The 26,224-nt window shown below is 42.2% G+C and overlaps 1 protein-coding gene across 4 annotated transcripts in view; it reads left to right on the forward strand.

Moving 5' to 3' along the window:
• Nucleotides 1-26,224, forward strand: part of dab2ipb (DAB2 interacting protein b) — a 148,793-nt gene that overhangs the window by 109,395 nt on the left and 13,174 nt on the right. For all 4 annotated transcript variants that reach the window (XM_080509958.1, XM_080509960.1, XM_080509959.1 and 1 more), the window contains 6 exons: nucleotides 3,277-3,831; nucleotides 17,645-17,789; nucleotides 19,884-20,028; nucleotides 21,882-22,118; nucleotides 22,234-22,435; nucleotides 23,178-23,362. In XM_080509958.1, the coding sequence (XP_080366084.1) occupies nucleotides 3,277-3,831; nucleotides 17,645-17,789; nucleotides 19,884-20,028; nucleotides 21,882-22,118; nucleotides 22,234-22,435; nucleotides 23,178-23,362 (1,469 nt within the window). The remainder of the gene's footprint in view (nucleotides 1-3,276; nucleotides 3,832-17,644; nucleotides 17,790-19,883; nucleotides 20,029-21,881; nucleotides 22,119-22,233; nucleotides 22,436-23,177; nucleotides 23,363-26,224) is intronic.

Genomic DNA, 26,224 nt, shown 5'->3' on the forward strand with positions numbered 1-26,224 from the left:
AAACACAGCTGCAGCAGAGGGAGAAGGTAGCAAACATTTCAAGCCAAGAAAATGGCCCTAATCCCAGCGTCTTCGCTCCTTCATCTGTCATTGTTTAGCAAATTGCTCACTAATGAGAAGTTTTTAGTGGGGAAAGTGATCCGAAATGCCATCGCGGCTTTGGTATTATCCTTGCCTTCTTTGTAAATTAGTTTAGCAGTTCTCCTGTGGTTTCAGGATTTACGGTGAAATGCTTGTTTTTTTTGTTTTTTTTTGTTGTTTCTTTTTTTTTTGGGGGGGGGGCGATGAATCATCCATCCATCCTCGAAAGCGTCGGTGTCAAAAATTAGGCCAAAAATCACAAGAAGGTCAAACCCGGGATCATACTGTGAGCCAGTAGTGCAAACCACTACACCATGCAACTAATTGCTGGAAGTTAAACAGCCTACATGTAAATGAACACCAGAAATTAAGACTTGAATGGACAAGTGAAGAGATCCAGGAAGAAAAGGAAAGGAACTTTGTGCTTTTTGTAATGATAAAGAAAATCTTTATGAAGTTGCAAAAATTGTCGGGACAAAGAGTTTATTTGCAATACCTGAAAATAATGTCATAATTTAGTCGTCGTTTGATATTTATTCCAACATCATACTACCATGTTGGCGATGTTTTAATAATTTACTTCGAGTAGTATTAATTATTTAAAATTTAATAGCTGCAGCCAATAATGTAATAAATAAAACATAATTTCTTGGAAATACATATTTTGTGCTGTTTGCTTCTGAAAAAATGGTATCGAGAATACATACTAAGCAGCTCTCTCTCTCTCTCTCTCTCTCTCTCTCTCTTTCTCTTCATTATGGCTCTGAATTCTTTTTTTAAAATACTTTATTGGCTTTATTACATGTAGAATTATTGGTTGCTTCTTGTGTCTGGAAATTACAAACCCAGTTTAACTGATTTATTAGTCATTATATTGTCATTATTGGACTTTTGTAGCGTCTGCTTTTTCTTACTGCATGTGAATATGGTTCATTTTGATAATTGACAGTTTATTGAGGTGCTTTTTTTTTTAGATGTATTTGCTGGTAATTACAATGTCCTTAAAAGATACACAAGTTCAATCATCAATAACAATGTGCAGAGGGTCTGATTGACTGATTGGAGAATTGAGAAATAGTGCTCACAAGGCAGCGGATCATGAATAATCATGCTGAGCAGAGGCACCGTATCACAAATAGCAGGAAGATCTTGTTGCAAATTAAATGTTCATATATAGTCGGTGTTCCACTCACACAGCACAGGGACATTTAGGGACTTTTTGTTGAGTCAAAGAGTCACGCCGTCCTTTATGTTTGCCATGTGTACCTGACTCAGCGGGTGAATCATGCAAGTTAAGGTATTTGCTGTCCATCGAGCGTCTAAAAAAAAAAAGAAAGAAAAAGGGGAAAAGGAAATGTTGTCGTCATGACTGTCTGTAGGAGGGGTTGTTCTCTAAATCTGTGAAGGATGAAGGGTGGCGACCTAACATTTCCTCAGAGTCTGAGTGGAATAACTAGACAGAGATGCATAGATGAGCCTCGCAGCTTTATGATGAATGTGGAGATTCCTGGTGAGAAATGTGTTGATGTGGCATTTCAAGAACAGTTGGGGGGAGAATGAATGTTTCTTTTAGTGGCGGATAAAACTGCCTTGACCTGTTTGTGGAAAGGCTATGAGAACTGCCGCTGCCTTTTTTTTGTGGAAAAATCATGGATATAAAGCCCTCCGAGTGGGTTTTAGTGCAGCCCGGATGTAAAAAAAAAAAAAAAAAAACTCCTATTTTCAGCTGGAGAAGTGGAAAGGACTGGCGTCTTGACGAATTAGTCGTTAAACCTTTAAATGCCTCAACTTGTAGCTCATAGCTTTGTGCAGATGCACTTTGAATGGACCACGGAGACGTTTAAAAAAGATCAAATGTTCAGAATGAATCCACTTGACAAAAGTAACTGAAACATTTGGCATGAGCTCCATTTTATAGCATTGAATTGGGCTTTTGTCTGCAATTAAGAAAACTGTTGAGAAACCGATGAGCGACTGGTTTTTTATTTGTATCTGTTTCGCCATTTACAGTGGCCTCTACGCTGGTCTCATGAAGGTATCTTAATTATAATAACGTGGTTGTTATTGTGAATATTTTATTAATTTGAAGCGAGGTGCTAACACAAACAGACCCAAAAAGCCTCTTTGTCATTCTGAGAGGCTTCACAGTTCTTTTCATTCGTGTCATTTTTAGACATCTCTCATTTTCTGAGGTACTTTTAAAGGAAATATGAATAATGGCCAATAATATGCTTTATTATTGGCAAGAATCCACAGATGCCATAAGAATAGGTTGTGAAATAATGTAGAATGGATTCTTTTTTTTCTTTTTTCTTTTTTGTCATTGCTCTTTAATGATGGCAAATAGAGGAGAGAGGATGAAGGAATTTTAAATTACCCTCTCTGAAAGGTTTCAAATAGTGTTGTTTCTCTCTCTTACAATGGTGCAACTTGAGAAGTAAAGCTTTAAGGCCGGTTCTCATTTGAGTGTTATCAATTCATTCCTCCGTTTGTTTGATTTGTTTATCTCCCTGGTTCTCTTGTCATTCAGTACATGTCCTTTTCTATTTTCCATCTTTACTAAATCCTAAAGAGATCCGTATTGTTTTGGCCGGAACAGACACGATGAATAAATGTGTTAGAAGCAGAGAATGAAACACGCATGGTTGATTAACTCAGACTCATGTTTTGTCTCATTTCAAGAAGCACTGTTTGTTTTTATATGTTGTTTCTGGATCCGATCCGGCCCCCCAAACCACCTGAGCTGTAAAACTGGTGATGCTGCCATGAAAGATAAATACCTCGCTGCTATTAAACTAACAAAAAAATGAATCATTAAAATGTTGTTTATGTTGAGGTTTTTGTCATTTTTTGTCATAATTGTTTGGTTTTCGAGTAAAAAAACAAAACATTTTCATCACGGATATTCAATTGAAAAAAATCAAGTTTAAATTTAAAGGTTATTATGATAGTAGTTTACCAGACTGGCCCACTCAAGTTGAAATTTGATGACCTAAAATGTGTTTGACTCACATATTTCCTCACATATTTCAAGGTAAAAAATAACAGAACGCAACATGTTATGAAATGGCCTTTTTGCTAATCCTACTTCTTCTTACTTCCACAGTCATTTCTAAAACATATTGCTCTTCATGTTAGCTTTTCTCTCAATGACTGCGTTGATTTCCAACCTCCTGTTATTGTCTCTGTCTTCAGGACAACAGTCGCCGGGTGGAGAACATGCTGAGGCTGTGGATCATCGAAGCCAAGGACCTGCCGGCCAAAAAGAAATACTTCTGCGAGCTCTGCCTGGACGACTCCCTCTACGCCCGCACCACCTGCAAGCTCAAGAGCGACAACGTCTTCTGGGGCGAGCACTTCGAGTTCAGCAACCTGCCGGCCGTCAGGAGCGTCACGGCGCACCTCTACAAAGACACGGACAAGAAGAAGAAGAAAGACAAGAACAATTACATCGGGCTCGTCAGCATCCCCGTCGGCGCCGTCACCGGGCGGCAGTTTGTGGAGAAGTGGTACCCGGTCAACACGACCAACCCTCCCAAGGGCAAGACGTCCGGGCCCATGATCAGAATCAAGGCGCGCTATCAGAGTATGAACATCCTTCCCATGGAAATGTACAAGGAGTTTGCAGAGTACACCACGAACAACTACATGCTGCTGTGCTCGGTGCTGGAGCCGGGGATCAGCGTCAAGAACAAGGAGGAGATGGCCTGCGCGCTGGTTCATATCCTGCAGAGCACCGGCAAGGCAAAGGTTAGCGTCGTCAATATGCTCCATCCCATTTTTTCTTCCCATGTTTATATTTCTCCGCTGGAATTAAACACTCGTCGGGGTTCACCGTTCCTCCGCTGCCCGGCCTCGCAGCGTGAACTCTTGACCCCCTGCAGCCGTAACACAGAGCAGACAAAGACCAGACAGACAGGTGATTTCCCCTCGCCGCACAAGGCTGTATTACAGTTTTAACTGGGGCTAATCCCCTACGCGTATCCCCCGCAGCGCTTCGCGGCATACCGATGCAGGGCCAAGCGCAGCGTATCCGCGGCGCCGGGAGCTCGGGGGAGATTAGTTCACCACGGTGGTAGCTAAGCCGTCCGTGACAGCAGGCCGTCGGACTCAAACAATCTTTCATCCAACCCAAATAACCGCAGTTCACTTTCCTGTGACGGCACTGCCTTCAGTCTTTTTGAGAAATACAAACAGAAATAAAAACAAAATGTTGGTATACAAACATCAGTGTGAGAAATAAGGGAAAGAAGCTATCCTTTCTGCTGCTGCTGCAGTAGATATCCATCCATCCGTCTTCTCTTAATCCTGTGCTGGAGCCAATCCCGGTTAACTGCGGGCGAGTGCAAGATGCACCCTGGACAAGTCGTCAGTACCTCACAGGGCAAACACACAGAGACTGACAACCACAAACCTTCAGAGCTAGGGACAATTTCCAATGCATGTTTCTGGACCTGAAGAACATGCACACTCCGCACAGAAAGGAGGTTGGTATTCGAACCTGGACCTTCTCACTGTGAGGCGAGAGGGCGAACCACTGCGCCACCATGCGGCCCTGCAGTACATGCATACAAGTTGAAAGATAAATCCTAACAGGACAAGACGCTCAAATGAGCCTAATTTTAACAAATCCAAGGCATCTAATTGAGAAAATAATATGGAGTGTAATCAAATAATGAAAATAATCATCCGTGTTTGCCTGTGCAAGGTTTAATAACACCAATGAGTTGGTGCACAAGGGTTTTCTTTTTGATGAAAACAGCCATCTTGTTGTTCTTTTAATAGTAATTACTGGCTTTTAATCTGCTATTACATCAGACTGCTTTCATCGCTGCGCATCAACATCGCCTCTTCTGCCTCATCGCTTTCCAGCTGCAATCCATGCCTCCTCCTCCTCCTCCTCCTCCTCCTCATTTATTTATTTATTTGATTTGGACAGTGTCTCATCAGTGGCGCTTTTGAAACTTTCGTGACTTTATCGCGGCTCAGCAGAATGATGACTGATTAGCGCTTAAGCGGTAATGCCAAATCCACGCTGCACCACGCCGCCCCCCCCCCCCCCCCCCCCCCCCCCCCCCCCCCCGCTGGTCGGTCCTGATGGATGGGGGGAGGAGATAGGCCCTCTATTGGTCCCCAAAGAGACAGTCCTACACTTTTAATCACCCCCAATTAATCCCCACCCTCGAAGGCGAATCACTAAAACTTGTTTCTCACCTAATGAGATTTCCTCCACAAGCTTGATAGCGATTGGGCAATTTTCGCAATCTTGTAACTTTATTTGCTACATCGAGCAACGCCGGTCTCCTAAACTGGTGCGCGACATCAAGTCAATCCGCTGGAGGATAACGTCCACTTACGCCTTACGTCTTCAAGTGAGAAACCCACAACCTCTGTTGCATTTCGGGGGTCTGTGTACACAGCGGCGTCGCTCGAGGTCACTGGAAGCGCAGCTTTCTGCTCGGCCTCTGTGCAGACGGTGCAAGCGCTGCTGCTGCTGCGCGTGAGCTTGGTAACGACATTGTTTTCAGTATTTCTTGCCGTTGTAGTGTAAACAAGAAACTCCTCCAAATCGAAAACGCTAAAAAAAACAAAAGCTTCTTCGCTTGAAATTTAGTTTAAACGGGGGCTGGGATTGGAAGTGACCACAGCGGCGTGTCAACAAGCAAGATTAACTACATCATTCACGTACACATCGGCTGCCATCAGGAGATAGATGAGAGGGAAGGGAACTAAGAATGGAGGCATTGTTCTTTTGGCATTTATGTGCATAAATAAATGGTGGGGCGAGAGAATTTAGACACGACCTTGCATTTCACCCCATCAGCACACCATTGTTTGGTCGTAGCACCAGTGTCATATTGACCGTTGCATCATTTATTGCTTCTTCTTTCTTTTTTCTTTTTTTTTTTCCTCATGTGTTGTGCTGATTGATGTCGATGGTAACAGCAGCAGTAACACTTTGAGACAGCGTTCCCAGGTGCACGATGTGCGATCAATAATCCCAAGAAAGGCTGAATGTACAATAATTTGCCCATTTTAGGATTGTGTGGTTGTAATCAGCTTTCTTGATCCCATGTTGCATGTTTCCAGCCAGTTGTGCTTTAGATGTAATGAGATAACATGCAAGAAAGATTCGTCTCAGGAAAAAAAAAAAAGAAGAAGAAGAAGAAGCAGAGCTCGATTTGCTGAGTGGTCGCTACACCTGCCCCACAAAATGTCCAGTCAGGACATATGAGGTACAGATTAGTGTAATGAAACTGTGAGTTGGGACTGTTGATGTAGTGCAGAGAATCCATTCAGTATGTTTTATTTTTTTTTTCCCCACACAAAGCCCAGAATTCCTTTTGGATGCTATTAAACGGGTAGAAGTGGGAACAAACTTGACATCGCACGCTGACTCGAGGCGAAGATGATCACGCTAATGGGATGCACCTGGGGAAGCGTCTGACAGACGTGCTAAGTAAAACACACTATCGATTTAACACTTCATGAATATGGAATATCGAGAATGTGTTCCAGATCACACACGACACTGTGAGGAACTCATGCAAATACGTTAATTTACGGTGCAAAATACGATTTACCATATGTTGTCGACACATTTGAAGAGTAAGTGCAGATAAGCTCAGGCTCTAGTAAAGTTGCTGAGAGACATTTCTTCAGCTGGCTTCTTCACAACTTTTACATGTGGACTTTATTCTAAGCCTTGCGATCTTTCCCGGTGGTCTTCTTTTTCCGACTGCTATAAATTTGCGACATATCATCTCCCATGTTTTGTTTTTCTTCTTTCTTCCTTCGTCAAACAAATGAACGATGCTGTTTATAGCAGTTAAACAGGGTTTAATGCACACAAAATTACCATATTAATACATCTGTTTGCATGTGACATTCACCCTCAAAATGTAAACAGACAGAAAACGCCAACTATGTGCATGAGCATGCAATTAGGCACACTTACTGTCTTATGAGGGGTATGCAAAAATGTCCACAAAACGAGATTCATTTCTTGTCTCCGGTATGATAATCCCATCGGCCGTGATAAAAGATGTTGTCATTCCTGTTCCTATTTTGTATCAGGCAGCCCAACATCACACAGTGTATATACCTGCCTTTTCTGCATCTATTTCTTATGTTCTCGTGCTGTCATCGACTTGTTTATTGCCCAGAAAGATGACTGCGAGTCGTCTTTGTTGGAGAATAAACAATTCCCTTATATGCAAGCAGCTTGTGTCTCTAGAACAATAGCCAAAACAGAAGCCCAAAGACTAACAGGAGGAATTAATGAAAGCGGCTGTCTGGATTTTATGTGCTTTTAACTCTTGTAGCTTTTCTTTTCTGAAAATCCTTTTCTCACCCAAGACATTGTAAAGTCGTCTGACATGTTTAGGCAGTACACACATATTCGGGTTATTTCTCCTGTAGCTGTAGCCGAGGAGTCGCTTCACGTCAAACAGAACACCAACAAACCGCCAAATCCCCCATAAATGTGAGGCCTAATTGGGACATCCTCTGCACAAAGCCTTTCTATTGCACACATTATCGCAGCACGTTGCACGGCTTTCTCGGTCCTGTCCTCGTGTACTTCCAGCTTTGGGTGCGGCCTTTTCTGGAATTTGGTGAGTTATATTTAGCGAATCGAGCAATTCACTCGGTGAAGATAAACTCTGGAAAATCCCCTAAGCCCGTGTTTTATTATTTTATTGTTTTGGGGTTTTGCTGTTGTTTTTTTGTTTTTTTGTTTTTTTTTCCCAGCAAATGTTTAATAGCGCCTTTGGTTATTTACTTCCCGGGGTGTTATTGCGCAGTCTTCCAACCGTGGGAGTCAAATCTTGTGAGTCCGTGTCTAGTTCTGTCAGCACCACCACGGTGGATCCCAGCGGCTCGTACAGTGGCGTTAAGACAGTCGCGTAGCGGCGCGGCGCCACCCTCCAGGACCCCCGGCTTGGGGTGAAGCTGAGGTGAGCTTTGATGCCGCGTCTGACGTGCGCCGCGTTTAATCTGCCCCTGCGCAGGTGAGACGGCAGCTCCTAATTGCAGCTTGGCTGTTGTTAAGAGATGCAGATCGCAGGTTGTACCAATCATTAGCATGCAACACTTGGAGACTTCTGTTTCTTCGCCGTGTCATTTATTTTATTTTTATTTATTTTATTTTTTTTATCACCCATCGCCGAGTAATTATACCCCCGTATATATTCTGCTCTGTCGAGCACTCACTTCTTTTCACTCCGCTCCTCTCCCCGCTTTTTCTGTCTTTGTCTTTCTTCATCTCTCTTTCATGCTTCGTTGCGTCCTCAGGCCAAAGCTCTCTGGAGAGATGTCATTACTGGCGTCGTATTGATGTTTGGATGCGCAGGCACACCCCTGCGTCACCTCACTAGTTTGGGCGCGCACGTCTATGCAGAATGGCGAGGCATTAACAGGTGATTTACAGGTCATTCATTCAGTTTTCACGCATGAGCAAATAGGCTTATATGTGGCATAAGATGGCGTTAAAGGAGACGGGGGGGGGGGGGGGGGGGGGGGGGGCACTAATGAGTTCAGATTTTCTGTAATTTATTTGTGCTAGAAGCCATAAACCTTTGCTTAAATCAAAAAGGGGAATCCATTTATATCAATTTGGCTGACTTCCTGTGCTATAAGATCATGACATCGGGTAATCCTCCACCCTGCGGGACATGCGGTTATATCCGTACGCCTCCATTAAAAGATTCCTAATAATAATAACCAGCCGTATTGGAATCGCCCGGAGAAGTTCACCTTCCTCCTTTCTGAAAGAACCTGACATGAATTCCCAAAGTTATCGATCCGGCTTTCTCAACGCCTCAGCCCTCAGAACTATTACGTTCTAATTTTGTTTGGCTGTGTCTCCACGCTGACTGTGGGAAGCGGCGATAAGAAGGATTCTTTTTTTTTTTTTTTTTTTTTACGATAACCGGCCAGAGGAACACCGTGTTCCGGTTATTATTCCGTCTTTATGTCACTGCTCCTCACGCTAAACTCAACAGTCCTGCTGAAGAGGGACTCAACCTCTTTTTTTTGTTGTATTTCCATTGGCCTACAGCGCAGCTCCTCCTCACCCCGACACCAACGTTTTATCAACGTGTTCGGCACTGTCGTCAGAAGCGATGCTCATCACCGCAGCTGTGGCGCACGAGCACAGTTAATCGCACGACCATAATACGGTGTGACAAATGATTTACTAACGTGACATGAAGGGGCTCGGGTAGTTTTGTGTTCCTCTGGGCTTTTTTCTTCTTTCTTTTTTTTCTGTGTCATCTTCAATGGATCATTTCTTAAGTAAACATTGAAAATCATGATTGCGGCATCGTCAATGACAGGACATTCTTTTTTCTTTTAATGTGACAATAACGAGCGACGTCTTTATTGAAGAAATGACCCCTCTCACTTGGAGAAGACAGTTTAATAATGTGTGGGTGCGACGTGTCGGAGGGGGGATAAGAGTGGACATTAAGAATAGGAGACATTAGTGAGTCATAAAGCCATAGATATGATGCATAAGGCCCTGGTGACCACAAGAATACATGCAAAGCACCGGAATGCCCTTTCTCCTTTCATTACCCTCCTCTGTACTGTTTGCACTACATCATACCCTTCGACTCTTTCATAATTCCAACATCATTTTTTTTTGTGTTGTTGTTTTTTTTTATTGACCGTCCCCCTGGACGGTGTGGGGCGACAGGAGGAGGAGGTGAAAACATTTTTACCCCAGAAAGGTTAAGGGCATCCTCAAACAAACAGCAGAAAAGTAAAGCGAGGGAGGGACGGAGGCAGAGCCTATAGAGCAATCTAGTTTCACCTTGCAGCAACACAGTTTCTTGCTGTGGAGCCAGACAGCAGCAGCAGCAGCAGAGAGGGAAACATTCAGCTCTTAAAGCGATGCGCTACACATTGATCTGTTGGCACTGAGCTTACCTGCAGTCTGTGGTTTTTTTTCTCTTTTTTTTTTTTTGCTCTTTGTTTCTCCTCTGAGTTTTAGCAGGTCAGCATAGGGACACGCTGTTATGGGTTTGCTGCCAATATCAAATATGCAGATATTCTGACACTCTTTTGACTTTGATGAATGCTTTTTAGTCGCAGTGAGTTACTTAAGCATTCACAGTCTGATATCATTGATCCAGAGACGCTGGATTTCTGATTGGTCTGAGGAGATGATGTAGCTGGAGGGGGTCGAAGATGGGCATCTATTCTATTCTATTCTTTTCTATTTTTTTTGGGTAAAGCAAATTTCTTATGAGTATCGGACACAACACAACCTTGAGATTGAGTTATCGGTGACATGCTATGAAAGCTAGCAATCTAACATTACTTGTGGGAGAGAATTTGGAAGAAAAACACCCAGAATGCATAAAGAAGGGTTTTTTGGGGGGACCTTTCAATGTATTTTGCACCAGAAAGTTTAATTAAAATTGACTTTATGTTGAGGTTGTAGTTATTTCCTGTAGTAATTGTTTGGTTTTGCATAATTAGGAATTTGTCATCACATATACTCAACAGAGAAAAACCTTTAAAGTATAAATTTGAAGCTTATTATGGCACTATTTTACCGGTCCGATCCACTCAAGATGAAATTTGACTGCATGTGACCCCTCATCCAAAATGTGTTTGACAACCATGATGTAGCGCATCATAATTATCACACAGAATCTTAGTCAACTAGTCATAATTAAAATGTTTTGTTCGCACTGAGGCTCAAAAACCTGCTCCAGGACCGAGTGGAATTGTGAAATAACATTTTAACACCGCAAATGGAATTTTTTTTGTTTGTTTTGTGTTTTTTTACATTAAACACATTGCAGACTTTTGTAAAAATGATGGAGCTAACACTAAATATAAAACAAGCACAGGAAATAGACACAGAATGAGTCAGCAGATACGTTGTTATGGTGCTGATGACACTTGCAGTAAGACCCCTTCCAGTTAAAGTTATCACATAATGATAACCAAGAGCAGCTAAGTCGGGGGGGGCTTTCCTGTTTTTAAATGCAGGGACAAAACCTCTGTTGCCTGCAGGAGCAAGTGCCTCCATTTAAATTCGGCCTCCAGTATTATCTGTCAACCCAATGTGACCCTCACAGGAAGAGCTGCAGGCTGTAATGCTGTAATACTAGCCAGCGGTCCCCTGGGAGAGAACGAGAGAGACTAGTAGAAGCAGAAAGCGTTGGAAAGATGAGGAGTGAGAGGATGGAGTGGCTGGAGTGCTTCCGTTCTTTTCTCCTTTTTTTTTTTTTTTTTTTGCGCACCCCCCCTCCTGTCATATACCGCCACCATTTTTACCCCCGGGCCAGAAAACCAGCCTCATCGATCAGTCGAATTGCTAATGTTGTCGTGCTCCCTTCCTCTTACTTTTATGCAATCGTTTCATTTTCTCGCCGTTTCCGAAGCGAATGCTATAATGATTCAGTGCAAAAGATTGGCCTTTTTTCTTTCTTTTTTTTTAGATTCGCTGATTTTTATCTGCATGTCAACACTTGAAGCAACAATAGGGAATTTCACCTTTCATGAGTTTCATTGTTTGTGCTCAGTCACACGACAAAAAAAAAAAAAAAGCCTTGGTGCCCAAATTGAAAAATCTATTCATGCTGTTAGACATCATTTGAATGTCATTTACCAGGATACATATACGTATGGAAATAAACATATCCACTGTTATGAATACATTTTGATGTGTCATAATTGTTTACTTTGATTTTTTTTTTACACTAAACATATGAAATATATTTATGGAAGACTGATCCATCAGAAGACATTTCCTCCTTTTTTTGTGGCTGAATGAAAACTCCACATTTTCTGCTCCTTTTAAAGGCATTACATCCACCTCATGATTGGATTTATGGGCTTTGTATTACCATAGAAACATGCCAAAAAAAAAACAGCGGTCAAAGCATAACCATGGCCTCCTTTTTGTGGATGTTCCCTCTCTTTACTGTTTGAGACTCGGCGTCCTAGTTGTTAGAGGCTCTGCGGTAGCAACGCTTCCAATTTGAAACATCACAGAGCCCGTCACTGTGCGCGACACTTCCATCGAGGGCCATTGTTTTAAGTCATCCACGTTGACATCTCCTCACGCTTTAGATGATTTGTGCGTTCAGAGTTCCACTCTTAAACCTGTGGCTGCTACTCTTTGCATTGGAATATGACTTGATGGGGCTGTTATGCAGGTTGTTGTTTGTTTATTTTTTTCAAATGCATAGAAAACGTCAGTGTTTTCAACTGGACTTTATTCGATGTGATGAGACTAGCCGCATCGCCTACCCTCTGCCCGACCTCGCATTAGCCCCCCCCCACACTCCTCCGTTCACTGGGTGTTTTTGAAGCATGGTTTGGCTGATGAGATGTGGCAGCGATATAGAGAGCGTTCTACTTCTCCTTATTAGCACTGAAGCAGAGGGAAGGGAGGGCCTGCAGGATTGAGACCGAGCTGAATGATGACAGGGAGAGAAAAGGAAGGCACTCCAATCAATATTTAGTATCGGACCGCTCCGGCTTTTATGATACTGATGCTTCCTTATGCTGTGGCCCCCCTGCAATAAATCTGAATAACAGCTTCACTATTGTAGAGCATTTTTGTATGAATTTTCCTCCTCCCATGCAGGTTTTACTGCATTATTCATAAATTTGACAAAAGACCGAAAAGTTATCTAGCACAGGCACATTTTGGCTTTAACTTTGACATGTGAGACACGCCGAAGCTGTTAACTACTGATGTGGATGTCAGACTGTCAGGTGGTCCGACGCTTAAGAGGAAAACTTGACAACTGCAACAGATTTCTATTAAATCCTGCAGAGCACCCTGCAGTCCACAAAAGATAGTTCTCAGAATGAATTTATGGTTTTTAGGCAATTTTCTGGCCAGGACCGGTCGACAAGGACAGAAAAAGCTGGTATTTGATGCACAGTTTACACAAGAACCTTTCCAACTGAAAAAGCATTGTTTCTTCATTTTCGTTTCAGAGAAGTTTTGCGATTACATGGCAACGTTTTGAAAATGATGCACATTAAGACAGAAATGGCAAAAACCATGAAAACAATGTTGTTTTTATGTCGGGCCACGAGTGGGTGCTGTTGGTTGTTTTTATAATGATACGCTATAAACCTTAATAATGGCAAGTACACTGACATACGGACAGACGACGAAGTTTGATTGTAATTATGGTTCACTTTTATGAAACCACCAAGTTTCAGGAGACTATGGACTGGGAGTCATGACATTCTGGAGGCCACCCTTGTCGTTGTTGTCGATGTACTCATGCATATGAAGAAAAACTATTTGCATAAGCAGTACATGAGTCAGTATCGGCGTTTCAGAAAAGTTGCATTTTTGCACCGCGACAGAAATGGAGCTTTTTCAAAAAGTTACGTTTTCAGCACCACGGTCAGGTACGCCCGAACATCCGAAACACAAACATTTCCATTTACACTTCGAAGTTTGTGTAAGCTGAGCCGCTTTGTATTTAAAAAGACATCGCTTGTGAAATGCATTTTACTGTTAAGCCATTCTCATGCGCACACAATCATGTCACACCAATGTGGAGTGCTCCAGAAATGCCACATGTACTGATGGGAGGCCCACTAATGGAATACAACCGGCTCCACTAACTGATCCGCAGCCGCCCCATTTGAAATACTATTTTCTAAAAGTTGACTTAAAGATGTGTAAAGCTTAACTGGGTCAGGTTTTCGTGAGACACATTATGCAACCTGCAGAGCTTCCACAGCCATACCTGGTAGCGGTAATGTAGTGGGTTTTCAGGTTGATCACGTGAGGAGGATTCCGAACGCTGCCAGGATTCCCTCTGTTGCGCACACCAAGTGCACGGCAGTCCTGTTGGTTTGGAAAGTCTTTGGTCTCCGCTGTGTTCAGACTTCTATCGAACCTCACCAGAATGTGTTTGGAAGGTGACCAAGCTCTGTTTTTCAAAGGCTTTCTGTCCGATTGCCTTCTCGCCTCCACAAATTGAACAACAGAGCAATCGCACCGACGTTTGTTTCAACCAAACCGAGTCTGCCAAGTGTAAACACACGTTGAATGACTTAAAAAAAACAACTAAAAAAACAAACTACCCTTCACTTTTCTGCCACTGACTGGTCAAACTGTTTTGTTTTGGGGGGTTTTTCTGTAAAGACGGAACATAAACTCTCATCCTTCTTGCTCTGGTTTTCACATCCCGAGTCTGTCAGTGCAGCCGGCTGTCAAATCAGGAGGCGTGACGTGTCTGCGCACATAAGAGATGTCACTTTTGTCCCTCCAGCGACTGTATTAGCATGCTGTAATGACACAACTTTGAAATAAAAATAACCGAGGAAATGGTCAGGTTGCAGCAAATCTATTTTAGTTGCAGACTAAAACGAGAGCCGCTTTGACAGTCGCCACATGAAAGGAAAAACATCGAACCCGAGAGCATATGGTATGCATTGGAGAGAAAAAAAATACTAAATTGTCCAAAATAACGTATATGTCGAGTTTACCCCAGGTGGACTTCCTCAGATTGGCACCCTGAAATAAAATTTCAGGCTTGTTCAAAACTGAAATGCATCCAGACATCCAATCTGCGCCGAGGCACCGCCAAATGAAAGCTTCAACGAAGAGTTGGTGAAGATCGTTGGATCTATTTGTTTTTCTTTTTCATACTATGAGCATAAATTATTGGCATTAATTTGACAGCAATTTTTTTTTTTTTTTTTTACTTTCCTTCTCCTCTGCTCCTCCACTTCACCCGACCATCGTCTTTAATCAGGCCGGGATTTGCCTCACTCCAGTGGTCACAAAAGGAGCGCAAAGCAGAGAGCGAGGGAGGACGGAAGCAAACCACAGAGGGGGCAGAGGTTAGAGGAAAGATCATAATTGGGATGGCATTTCTTACAACGATGGGAAAAAAAAGAGGCACACATAACGCGCGGTCTAATAATGGGAAGGGTGTCTGCACACCACAAAAGGTCAGTCGGGTTTCTTGAGCTGTCTGTGTTGAGTGCGCCGGTCTCTGCGGCATTCTTCATTTAATAATGGTGAAATAAAAGCATGAAGCTCTTACAATGGCAAACTAATGGCATTTACACTTTGGGGCTATATTTCTTTACCAGTTGTAGCTGTAAACATCTTTACTTCCATTTATATAGCTGCTTTGTCCGCTATTGTCGGGTACTAGGCGAAAGGTCTGGCCCATTGAAAACAGGTCGCCAGTCCATCACACTTACACCTTTTAGAAACTGAAGTATTTTGTGGCTTTTCAAAAAACATTTTTGACTCCGTCTCCTCGGAAACGGGGGAAACGCTGCTACTGCACATGCACACGACAGTGCCACCTCGTGGCCCGACCTGAAAACTACATCATGTTTTAAGCGTTTCTGCCACATCCACGTAAACAGACGAGACATTGCCATGGAAAACCGAAACTTTCCTGAAAGCTTCCTGTCCTCTGTACCCTCTTTATCCAACTCGTGAAGTTTCCACGATTGTTGGAGGTTTATTGTTGGTCACGCTCTGGTCAAATCACTCATCCATGACAGGGTGGCACAGTTCTTAAACAAATAGAACAGAATCAAATAGCTCTTCTATACTACTTCAGACAGTTCAAAATCGCGTCCAAGCTGTACTTATGGGCGATTTTAAGATCCTCAATGCATGTCTTTTGGAGCAAAATATGACACAGGCAAAGGTTGAGCGTGCAAACTCTGCACAGAAAGACTTGAATCGATCCAACTACCCTTGAATAAAACCTTTGGATATCAAGCAGTAAATGAAATATAGAAGAAAGATTTCCAGTCCCCAGAAGTCAGCATTCAACTTTAATTTCTTGTGGCTTCTTTTTTTTTTTTTTTAACGGGGACAAAGTCAAATGTCAACAGCAGCACCACAAGTGAAGCTTTAAATTAATCGAGAGTCCTATCAGACATATTGACCTTATCCTCGCTGTGTCGGCAGGTGCATTTTGAGTAGAAATTCTAATCATGAATCAGTGAGCGGCTCTCAGCTCTGACATTTTGCCAACTGTGTCCAAAACTATTTCAACTTTCGATGTTGCATGTAAAACCTGACAGAGCAACTTTATATATATATAAGATCTCCTGATGCAGAGCAGCAACACTATCCTATCAAATCTATATGAAATACTGCTTTTCAATGACAGACATATTCATAGGATTTTACCAGAACTAGCACTTTTTTTTTTCTTTCCATGTGGCCTCCTGAGAGAAATGATAGAACCACTTGAAGAGAATTTTTTTTTAATACACATTAAATGCATCTGGATGAACAACTGATGTACTACAAGAAGATGAATCAATTTAAAGAAGTCTTATTATGGTTGTTTTTGCTCATGATCAGTAGCTAAGCAGGCTTTGATTCCACTTTCAATTTCTGTCTCGATACCAATCTAAAGAAGAGCCAAGCAGCTATATATATATATATATATATGACAGTTCACGTTAAGTTTAAAAGTTTTCATTACACTGGAGTTTTGGATTCAGTGTGTGTGTGTGTGTGTGTGTGTGTGTGTGTGTGTGTGTGTGTGTGTGTGTGTGTGTGTGTGTGTGTGTGTGTGTGTGTGTGTGTGTGTGTGTGTGGCTGGTTTAACCGAAAAAGGCTCTTTTTCGCTGCACATCAGTGGATGATTGGCTCCCCGCGGTGCGTCTTTGATTAGCCGGATAACAGGCTTCTTCAGCAGCGGTGGAAACAGTCCGTGAGGCTCCTTTGCTTTCTCTTCACCTCCTTTTCTCTTCTTCTTCTTCTTCTTCTTCTAAAGACCACTGCTCTGTCTCTTCTTCCTCCTCTTTTTCTCCCCGCGCATCTGTCACTTGCCTCCTTCCTCCGTGTCTGCGGCGCCGGCTCCCTAGTTTAACAAGCTGCCAGGGGACTTGCACCAGAGCACACCCAGAAATTTGTAGAAGGGATCTAAACAAGGGATGATTCATCCCCAGATGGCTTCATTGCCTGCTTTTGCCTTTCAGAATTTAGATTTTTCTGGAGTTTTAAGCCTTCTTTACACTTGCTTTTTTTTTTTTTTTTTGGTCATGGCATTGTCTATCTAAACCAGTGGCTCCCAGCTGGTTTTGTTGTTGTTGTTGTTGTTGTTATTGTTGTTGTTATTGTTTTTCCTGGATGATCGACAGATTGCCTGCATGAAAAGCTTCAGACCTCCAATCTAATCTCACCAAAACACTACAGTGACGCCAAACTGTTGCTGGCATGAGACAAACCTGAAAGCACAGGGAAGTTTTTCAGGACACTCTGGATCGTAGAAAATTTCAACTTCAGGGCAGTTACCAAACACGGTTTTAGTACATTTTGATCCACCAAGCTTGATTTAAAAAAAAAATATATATATATATATATATATATTTTTTTTTTTTTTTTTTTTTTTTGTCTTCCTCTAAAATACATGGAGAATATAATGGCATGAAATAAGAATTAAGAATGTATACTTGCGTTAAAGTCTTACCTTCATTCACTGCTCAACACTTTGTATAATCTGACAGCTTCATCGGTTCATTTAGGTTTTAACTATTAGGTATTCATCTTCGTTTTTTTTTTTCCTCTCTCCTGCAGGACTTCCTCACAGATTTGATGATGTCTGAGGTGGACCGCTGTGGGGAGAACGAGCACCTCATCTTCAGAGAAAACACGCTGGCCACCAAGGCCATCGAGGAATACCTCAAACTGGTGGGGCAGAAGTACCTGCAGGACGCCCTCGGTGAGTGGAGCAAGGACGAGAGCCGGGATCTTTTTTTCTGATCGCCGGAGAATTTCTTTTGACGCAATATATTATTGTTTCATAGATGTGTTCGAAATCTCCATGTCGCCATTTCCTCTCAAGTCTGAGGCTCCGTTTACGCAACGTTTTCAAGCGAAAATTGAAACCTTTCCTTGACTTTTGGGTGTCCATTTACCTGAGAATGGTGCTCGGAGTGACTGACATTGCTTTTCCCAAAGTCTGTGGAAACACAGAAAACACAACTTGTTGAAAACACTCCCATCTACATGGAAACAGGGGAAATGCAGCTTTTCAAAAAACATTCCCTGTATATGGAAACAGGCAAAATGCAACTTTTTGAAAACACTTCATGTCCATGGAAACAGAGAAAGCACAACTTCTTGAAAACACGCTGAATCAGTGAAAACAGGGAAAACACAACTTTTTGAAAAGACTGTGTGCATGGAAACAGGGAAAACTCAACTTTTTGAAAAGACTGTGTGCATGGAAACAGGGAAAACACAACTTTTTGAAAAGACTGTGTGCATGGAAACAGGGAAAACACAACTTTTTGAATACACTCTGTATGCGTGGAAATGGGGAAAACAAAACTTGTCGAAAATACTCCGTCTCCGTGGAAACTGCAGCTTTTCACAAAATACTCCATATCCGTGGAAATGGAAAATGCAACTTTCTGAAAACACTGTGAAGAGGGGAAAACAGAACTTTTTGGAAATGTTGTGACTGCGCCTGCACACCATGGCCATAGTAAATAGTTCATCTGCACATGCGCAATCAGATGAAGAATAACAACAATGTTTGCCTCCATCCTGTCGTGACTCCCGGGTTTTATAGTTGAGAGTCAACATAATAGTAATCCAACTCCATCGTCGGTTTTCTCACCATTGTTAATGTTTATAACATATTGTTCTCTGCACACATGCAGTTCCATTACAAAAACAACAGCACCCACTCGTGGCCCAACATGAAAACACAATGACGCAAAAGTTTTCCACACCGAAAACTCCAAATCAATGCATTTTCACTTGAAATGCTGTCTAAACGGGGCCTTATTTTCTCACACAACCATGAGCTTTTTCTTTTAAGTATTCCTAGCGCGTCATTAACGAGACATGAAGCAGGTCAACCACCATTGATAGCTTGAGAAGATAAACTGTAAATGTATACTTCTCCATGCAGGTGGAAATGGCAGCTGTGTGTGTTTGCGACAGCATTTCCAAACACCTATTTAAACTCATTTACAGAATTACAACATAATGCGCACCGCTAACTCAAGGTCAGACTAAGTTTGTTTGTCCACCTGCGATTCCTACAATAAACACTGCCTTCGCTTTTCCAGCTCCCTTACACAGGAATGTGTGCAACATGAGTTTAATCTGCAAGCTGCATGCATCTTTCCTGGCTTTCCCCACTGTTGTCTTTGTACGCCGTCCATATTAATCCCAAGGGACGTGTTTACTGTATGTCTTTGTCTTCATGCGTGTCTCTTCCTGGCCTGTCTCGTGCAAACAGAAAGTGCCGCCTGGTTTTTTTGGGGGGGGGCTTTTTTTCCTCTCCACCTCTCCCTCGCAGTTTATTCAGAGAGAAATTGTGGGCTGGTGAATTATGCATCGCTGCGTTGCTTTTATTGTTTGCCATCTTTCCAAACTATTGAAACCACTGAACCTGCGACTGGGGGGCAACGCAAGGACAGCCGAGCTTCTCTTCAGGCCACCGGAGACAGAAGACACTCTTGTTCTCTTCTCGCTGATACTGATTGGAGCTGAATAACAATTATTAGACAAACTAAAATCGGCCTCTGTTTGTAGGCTCTGGACTCGTTAAGGTCACGGCAGCAATGTTTCGACTTTCATTCCAGCTAAAAACACTGTTTGTGTTTTCCACCAAGGTCTTTTGTGCGTGGCCTCATTTGCCTTGCAGGATTTGTTTAAGCAAGTAAAAATGTAAATTCCTTCTTTTGAAACTGTTTCATTAGTATTTATCTCACAGACGGAAAAGAAATGCTTCCGTAAATCAAATCCGTATGGTAATGGGTTTAATTTAGTTTTTCTCCTTTGTGTCTTATTTCCACAGGCGAGTTCATCAAAGCTTTGTACGAGTCAGATGAGAACTGTGAAGTGGATCCATCAAAGTGTTCGTCGGGCGATTTACCGGAGCACCAGAGCAACCTGAAGATGTGCTGCGAGCTGGCCTTCTGCAAAATCATCAACTCGTACTGGTGAATATTGGACATTCTCTCGTTTCATTTGTTCACTTAGGGATTTATCCCATTTGAATCCTTTTTCCTAAATCGGTATAATCACTTATAATGGACATTATCTTTGATTTCTTACTTTTTCAAAGCTGATTAAATGTAGTTTGCAAGAAAGTTAAGTGCTTTGGGTGAAAAAAAATGACCAAACATGACAGATAAAACTCAAAAATTTGTGTCTGCCACTCGCTGTCAGCTAGTCGTCGTAGAAAATCCCATCCACATTTTTTTTTTTTTTATTGTTAACAGTTTGCCAAATTCTTAACAAAATTCATAGCACACTGTTCCCCAATTTCCCCCACGTTTTCATGTGCTTTACTCAGCCCTTAGAATAGTAATCTTTGTGCCTCGCCCATTAAAGAGGCAGGCGCAAAGAATAAATAATTTGATCCTGCAATAAAAGTAAGTGATTATAAAAAAGTCATTTGCCAATTAAAAACCACTCTCTTTCAATGAAGCGGAGGAATGAAGGCGATAAAACAGCCAAATAGAAACAACTTAAGTGGGAATTGTGGGGACATTAAGGAAGCAAAATTCTTTGTGTGTGTGTGTGTGGAGAGAGTTGCGTGTCTCTCATATTGATACTTGTGTGTGATGAGAGTGAGTCTGTGATGTGTGTATCAATATTTACCCTCCACACTTATAGCCCACCCTGTCTTCTTTGCTGTGCTGCCTTCATATCATGAAGTTGCACTGTAGACAAGTTCTGTAATTACAAACGTAACATTAGAAGAATTTAATAGGATGGGCCAGGAAAAGACTTTACTTGAAAGATCTAAATTGATGGCAGTAAAACCCTTCTTGAAGATGAAAACAATAGAAAGAAATCGATTTACAGGTCGCACACACTGAACTTGTATAATACAAGTCAAGATCTAATCAAACACATGCAAATCTGTGTAAGTAAAGAGTCTATGAGTCTATAACTTATCACAGACCCACAAATAGCATTACACACGAACCAAGCTCTCCTCATGCGTGCAGAAGTCAGTTTGTGATCATCGCTGGCTATGCCCTCTGTTCTCTCCCAGCCTTTCTACTCGTGAAGGGTGTTGATATACCTGCTGTAGAATCTCTCCACACACAACTCGTAACACGTGCTTTAAAGAGTGGAAGTCATTCACAGGCTACTTGCTTCCGCTTGCAGTGAAGCCCAGAGGTTTAACTTAATTCATCGCTTATTCGGTCGGTAGGAATGGCCCGAGGATCAGATTTAATTTCCCCCAAAGTAATTCGGTTAGTTTAGAATCCCGATCATGTCCGGCAGCAATTAAGGAATAACATTAGAAAACAATTTTTTGATATTTATGGCCATTTATGGGTCCCTGTTGGGTTAAATTTTGCCTTTTGAATGTGAGAGAGTGGTGGTTTGAATCCTGGTGGGGCATCTGGGGTAAAAACTGAAGTCTTACAGTACAAATTTCACTGTTAACAAAAGGAGCAGATTTTTTTATTTTTTTGGATTTATGACAAGAGTGGCAGAGTTGCTTAAAGGTTAGCTGTTGTGAAAATACCAGTGAGTTTGCATGTCCTCCCTGTGGATGTATGCATTTTCCTTCTTTTGTTTATTAGGCTAATTGTGACATTTAAATGGCAATATGATGGTCTGACTCTATGTTTACCTGCGTAGGCACTAGTAACACGCCTGCGAGCTTAAATAAGGACGAACTGACGCAGTATAATTTCAATTAGTAAATATGCAGAAACGAAAAGAGAGTCTGAACTTCACAAAACCCTCTTTTTTTTTTTTTCAAAACGATAAATAAGTTTCCAGTCATGCTGATTCTCTCTCTCTAAAAGTGACTCCCATCTCTCCCAAGTGTTTTCCCGCGGGAGCTGAAAGAGGTGTTCGCATCGTGGCGGCAGGAATGCAGCAACCGGGGCCGACCCGACATCAGCGAGCGTTTGATCAGCGCCTCGCTCTTCCTGCGCTTCCTGTGTCCGGCCATCATGTCCCCGTCGCTCTTCAACCTGATGCAGGAGTACCCCGACGACCGCACGGCGCGCACGCTCACGCTCATCGCAAAAGTCACGCAGAACCTGGCCAACTTCACAAAGTACGACCTCCCTCCCTTTTGTCGTTGCGCTGTCGTCGCTCAATTTATAACACCCCCTCCCCCCGCAAGCAGCATTTTGACCCTGTTTCCACTTCCTGTCCTGGTTTGCGAACAGATTCGGTAACAAGGAAGAGTACATGTCCTTCATGAATCAGTTCCTGGAGCACGAATGGACCAACATGCAGCGCTTCTTGCTGGAAATATCAAACCCAGAGACAATCTCCAACACAGCAGGGTTTGAGGGTTATATCGACCTTGGCAGGGAGCTGTCTACCCTGCACTCGCTCCTCTCCGAGGTCGTCTCACAGATGGACCAGGTACTGATGATGATGATGATGATGATGATGATGATGATGATGATGACACACTCCATCATCGTCTTTGTTCAATACTAGATGTATTCATTCCTTTCACTAAAAGCATCTTACGAATTAATTTAAAGGCACATCTTCCCTTATTTTTAGAATTATTAAATCAGGTCGCGATGTGCCAGAACCCATCGTCTTCCAAAAAAATGGTGACAAATGTTCATATCGTAAACATAAATCTGTACAGTAGTTTGATCGATATACAAAAACCATGAGGTTTTTTATCTGTAAAGTTTCGATCCGGCATAGAGCACTTAAGATTTGAGATGCACATCGGCTACATCGGGATGTTTATCATACATCAATCAATAATGCATTATTGCGTTACATAAACAGTGCACAAGGGGGGGAAACACTGGGATGCCTCAGAGGGCGCCTGACGCATATTAATGCATCTTCAAGGGCATTTACATCAGCGAATGGAAAGCCGCGATGGCAGATTTGTAGATTTTTCTTTTTAGTTCTGTGAAACCTTCTGCTTCAATAATTCAGGCTTCACAGTCTGGTTGATACTCCAGTCCATCAGACTGGCCGGTTTGTTTCATTATTCAGCATGTTGTCTGAATATGTGATTTGATTGTATGGTGCAGGGGAAATAACTCGGCCCACAAAGTATGCCGAGAGGAAATCGGACTAAATCTGATAAATGCCTCGACCTAAGTGGTCTGAAGTAATATCTTTATGTCCACAGAGTGCAGCTTCGAAGCTGGGCCCACTACCCAGGATCCTGCGGGAGGTGAACACGGCCCTGTCGAACCCGTCCAGCATCCAGATGTGCGGTCAGTCGTCGGAGCCGATGGGGTCACCACCCGCCGAGGCGAGCTGCAGCATCTCCACCGGCCTGCAGAGGATCAGTATAGACAACGACCTTCCAGGGTAAGAAATGTGAAACGTAGCACATGTAAACTCATTCATCAAAATGAGAATATTTTGTCTATGAGATGATTCAGATGTGCAGTCGCATGCATGATGTTCAATTGTGCAGCAAAGAAAAAAACAAAGTTTATGAACATGATTTATGTTCATGTAGTAGATGATGTAATTAATATCATAGTTATGTAGCAATGTAGGAATTCAGTATAATTGAAAAGTTCCGATTTTTCTACATTATGAGCTCGGTATTTGTTCCATATTAGCTCTTAAAGCCCACATTTTTTTCTTACTGAAGGTGAAATTATGCGTTCAAAAGAAAGAACAATATCAATATCAATTATTAAACAGTTTTTAATGGCCCGTTCCTGCTCTTTATGTCTACAACATTATACTAGATAAGAGAAAGTGACACATGTAGCCCTTTCCCACATACCTTGCAGCATAATTCTATGGTTTCAAGGGTAATGGTACAATGACAGTCATTTTTAAGCTGATCATTTTTCCCAAATATTGTAATAATGACTTTATTTCAAGGTTGGAAAAAAATATATCAAATGCATGTCTATTGAATAGCGTTAGAGAATAAAATGATGGTGATGCGGTTAGTCCTTTTCATAAATTAGCTGCCATAATTCTCATAAATCTTTACTGGTAGATGGGCTTGATCTCAATTCTACCCCGTGGCAATGCGGAGGAAATTTATGCGGCTCTCAAAATGATTAAAAATGTCTCTTCCTACATTTTGAGTCTTTCTTTTTGGCTTTTGGCTTTTTGGCTTTTTTCCAAAAGTAGCCATGATTGATTCACTGTTAAGTAATTACAGGTTTAAAGTTATTATTGTTTTCCAAGTTCGGGTCTGCCTAAAATGTGTTTTAGAGGTTAAAAGTATGAACATTTGTGTTGAATTCTATCGAGTTTGAGTTCAATATCAAAAATAAATATTGAACGTGAGTATAGTTCAATTTGTCTCAGATTATGGGTTCCTCAGTAAAAAGTTTGAGAATCACTGGTCTACACTTAAAAAATAATGACTTAAAATTAAGTTTTAGTGCAACAAGTGATCATACCTGGTGCCTTTCTTCTCTTATTCAGTATGTCTGTGTATATTACTGTGCAGCAGCCCTCTGAGAATACAAGACAATTGACTTTTAAGTTAAGTGTCTTATTGTAAGCCAGAGTGGACGTTGTATCTGTATTTACGTTACGCATCTTTAAATCTATTGCAGTTTAAATAGGTAGTAAGCCAAGCCATGGATGTCTCGGGTTCAGAGCTGCACGAGTTTGCATGTTGTACTCCGCTTTGCTGCCAATCTAAAAGATGAGACGAAAGTTTAGATGCCACAAAAATAAACCCCACATAAATACATGAAGTACGTGTTTGAAATTATTAATCTTCATTTAAACAGCAAAAAGCTGCAGCAGTTCCTTTTTGTCACTAAACAAACAGAAAAACGCAGCCGCTGAGATGTATTAGTCACCCAGTCTGTTGGAACAGCTCCACAGTTTTTAGAGAGTAATTACCGTGAAATCACTGTGCTTGTCAAAAACATGGCGCATAGATATGTCTGAGTATTTTCTTTCCTCCATCTCTCTCTCTCTTATGATTTTTGTGTTCTCTGTTCTGCCGTGTACCTGGTCTTCCCAAGCTTTTTTTTTTTTTTTTTGCTGCCAACACAAGCAGCTTGCTCCAGGCATATTTGATTACCGGTCAGATCTGGAATTGATTTAGAGACGGGTTACATGCAAACATGCTGCAGAAAACACACTCGTACACAAACAAGGCTCACTGTACCGTCTTCCACTTGCTGGTATTTTTTTTTTTTTTTTTTAAGAGTGCCATTTGTTTTCCCCGTTCGTCAAGCCAGAAGAGGCTTGAACAACTCTCTGTCTCTATCTTTTTTCCGCTGAGTGTTAATGTTTGCCGGGGCAAGGCCGCGACACCGCGCGAGTGTCACCCCTGCTTGTTTACATCAGCCGGACGAAGCCTCATTTGCTTTTCCGGTAGATGAGATGAACGCGCTCAGGCGGCACCTTATCGCGCTTATCTGCCGGCCCCTCGCTCCCTGGCACAACAATGGCAAGGTGACACTCAGAGATTAATATGAAAGCGCAGAGGCCAAGAGGAGCGGGGGGGGGGCATATGAGCAACGGCCGGAGGAGGCAACGGCAGTAAACAGACCGACGCCAGCAACACGGGCGGATGAAACCGAACAACAGGAAGAGAGCTAAAGAGTCAGTGTTGTCGCCCTCATCAGAGCTAATTAAAGCGATGTCCCTATATGACCCGGTGTCACGGCCTACCCCTCATTACTCATCGCAATAAATATTTGCTCAGATATTGACGCAAACGTGAGAGTCTGTGGCGTATCTTCATCAGCGAGCGGTGAATTCCAAAGAGCTCGCTATTCTCCTTTTAATTACCTCTCATCCACTAACCAGTGACATAACGAGGGGGGGGTAAAAGGAGAGAGAGACGGCGCCGACATCGAAGAAAAGAAGAAATTGAGCAGAATGACGAGCAGAAAGGAGTTAAAAGGAGGGAAGGGTATTGGAAGATGGAGAAAGGAGAGGGAAACAGGGAGGAGGAGAGCGTGATGTGAATGATAGAGATTATTGGGAGATAAGACGCATCTGTCAAGGTAATCGTCTCGGAGCAATAAAGCCTCTATCTGCAGGGGAGAGGGGAAGAATAAAGAGAGAGAAAGAGAGAGAGAGAGACGAAAGCAGCGTTTGAGTGCAGAGTCGACATATTTGGTTGTGTTAGATCTCCAAATCTAAATAGATCTTAAACAGGATTATGTAACTTCTGACCGAGGGGGGAAAATAAATAAATGAAAAGTTGATTTTTATTGCTTGGAAAAAGTG

Source organism: Blennius ocellaris (genome assembly GCF_963422515.1).
Source record: "Blennius ocellaris genome assembly, chromosome: 15".
NCBI classification, from domain to species: Eukaryota; Metazoa; Chordata; class Actinopteri; order Blenniiformes; family Blenniidae; genus Blennius; species Blennius ocellaris.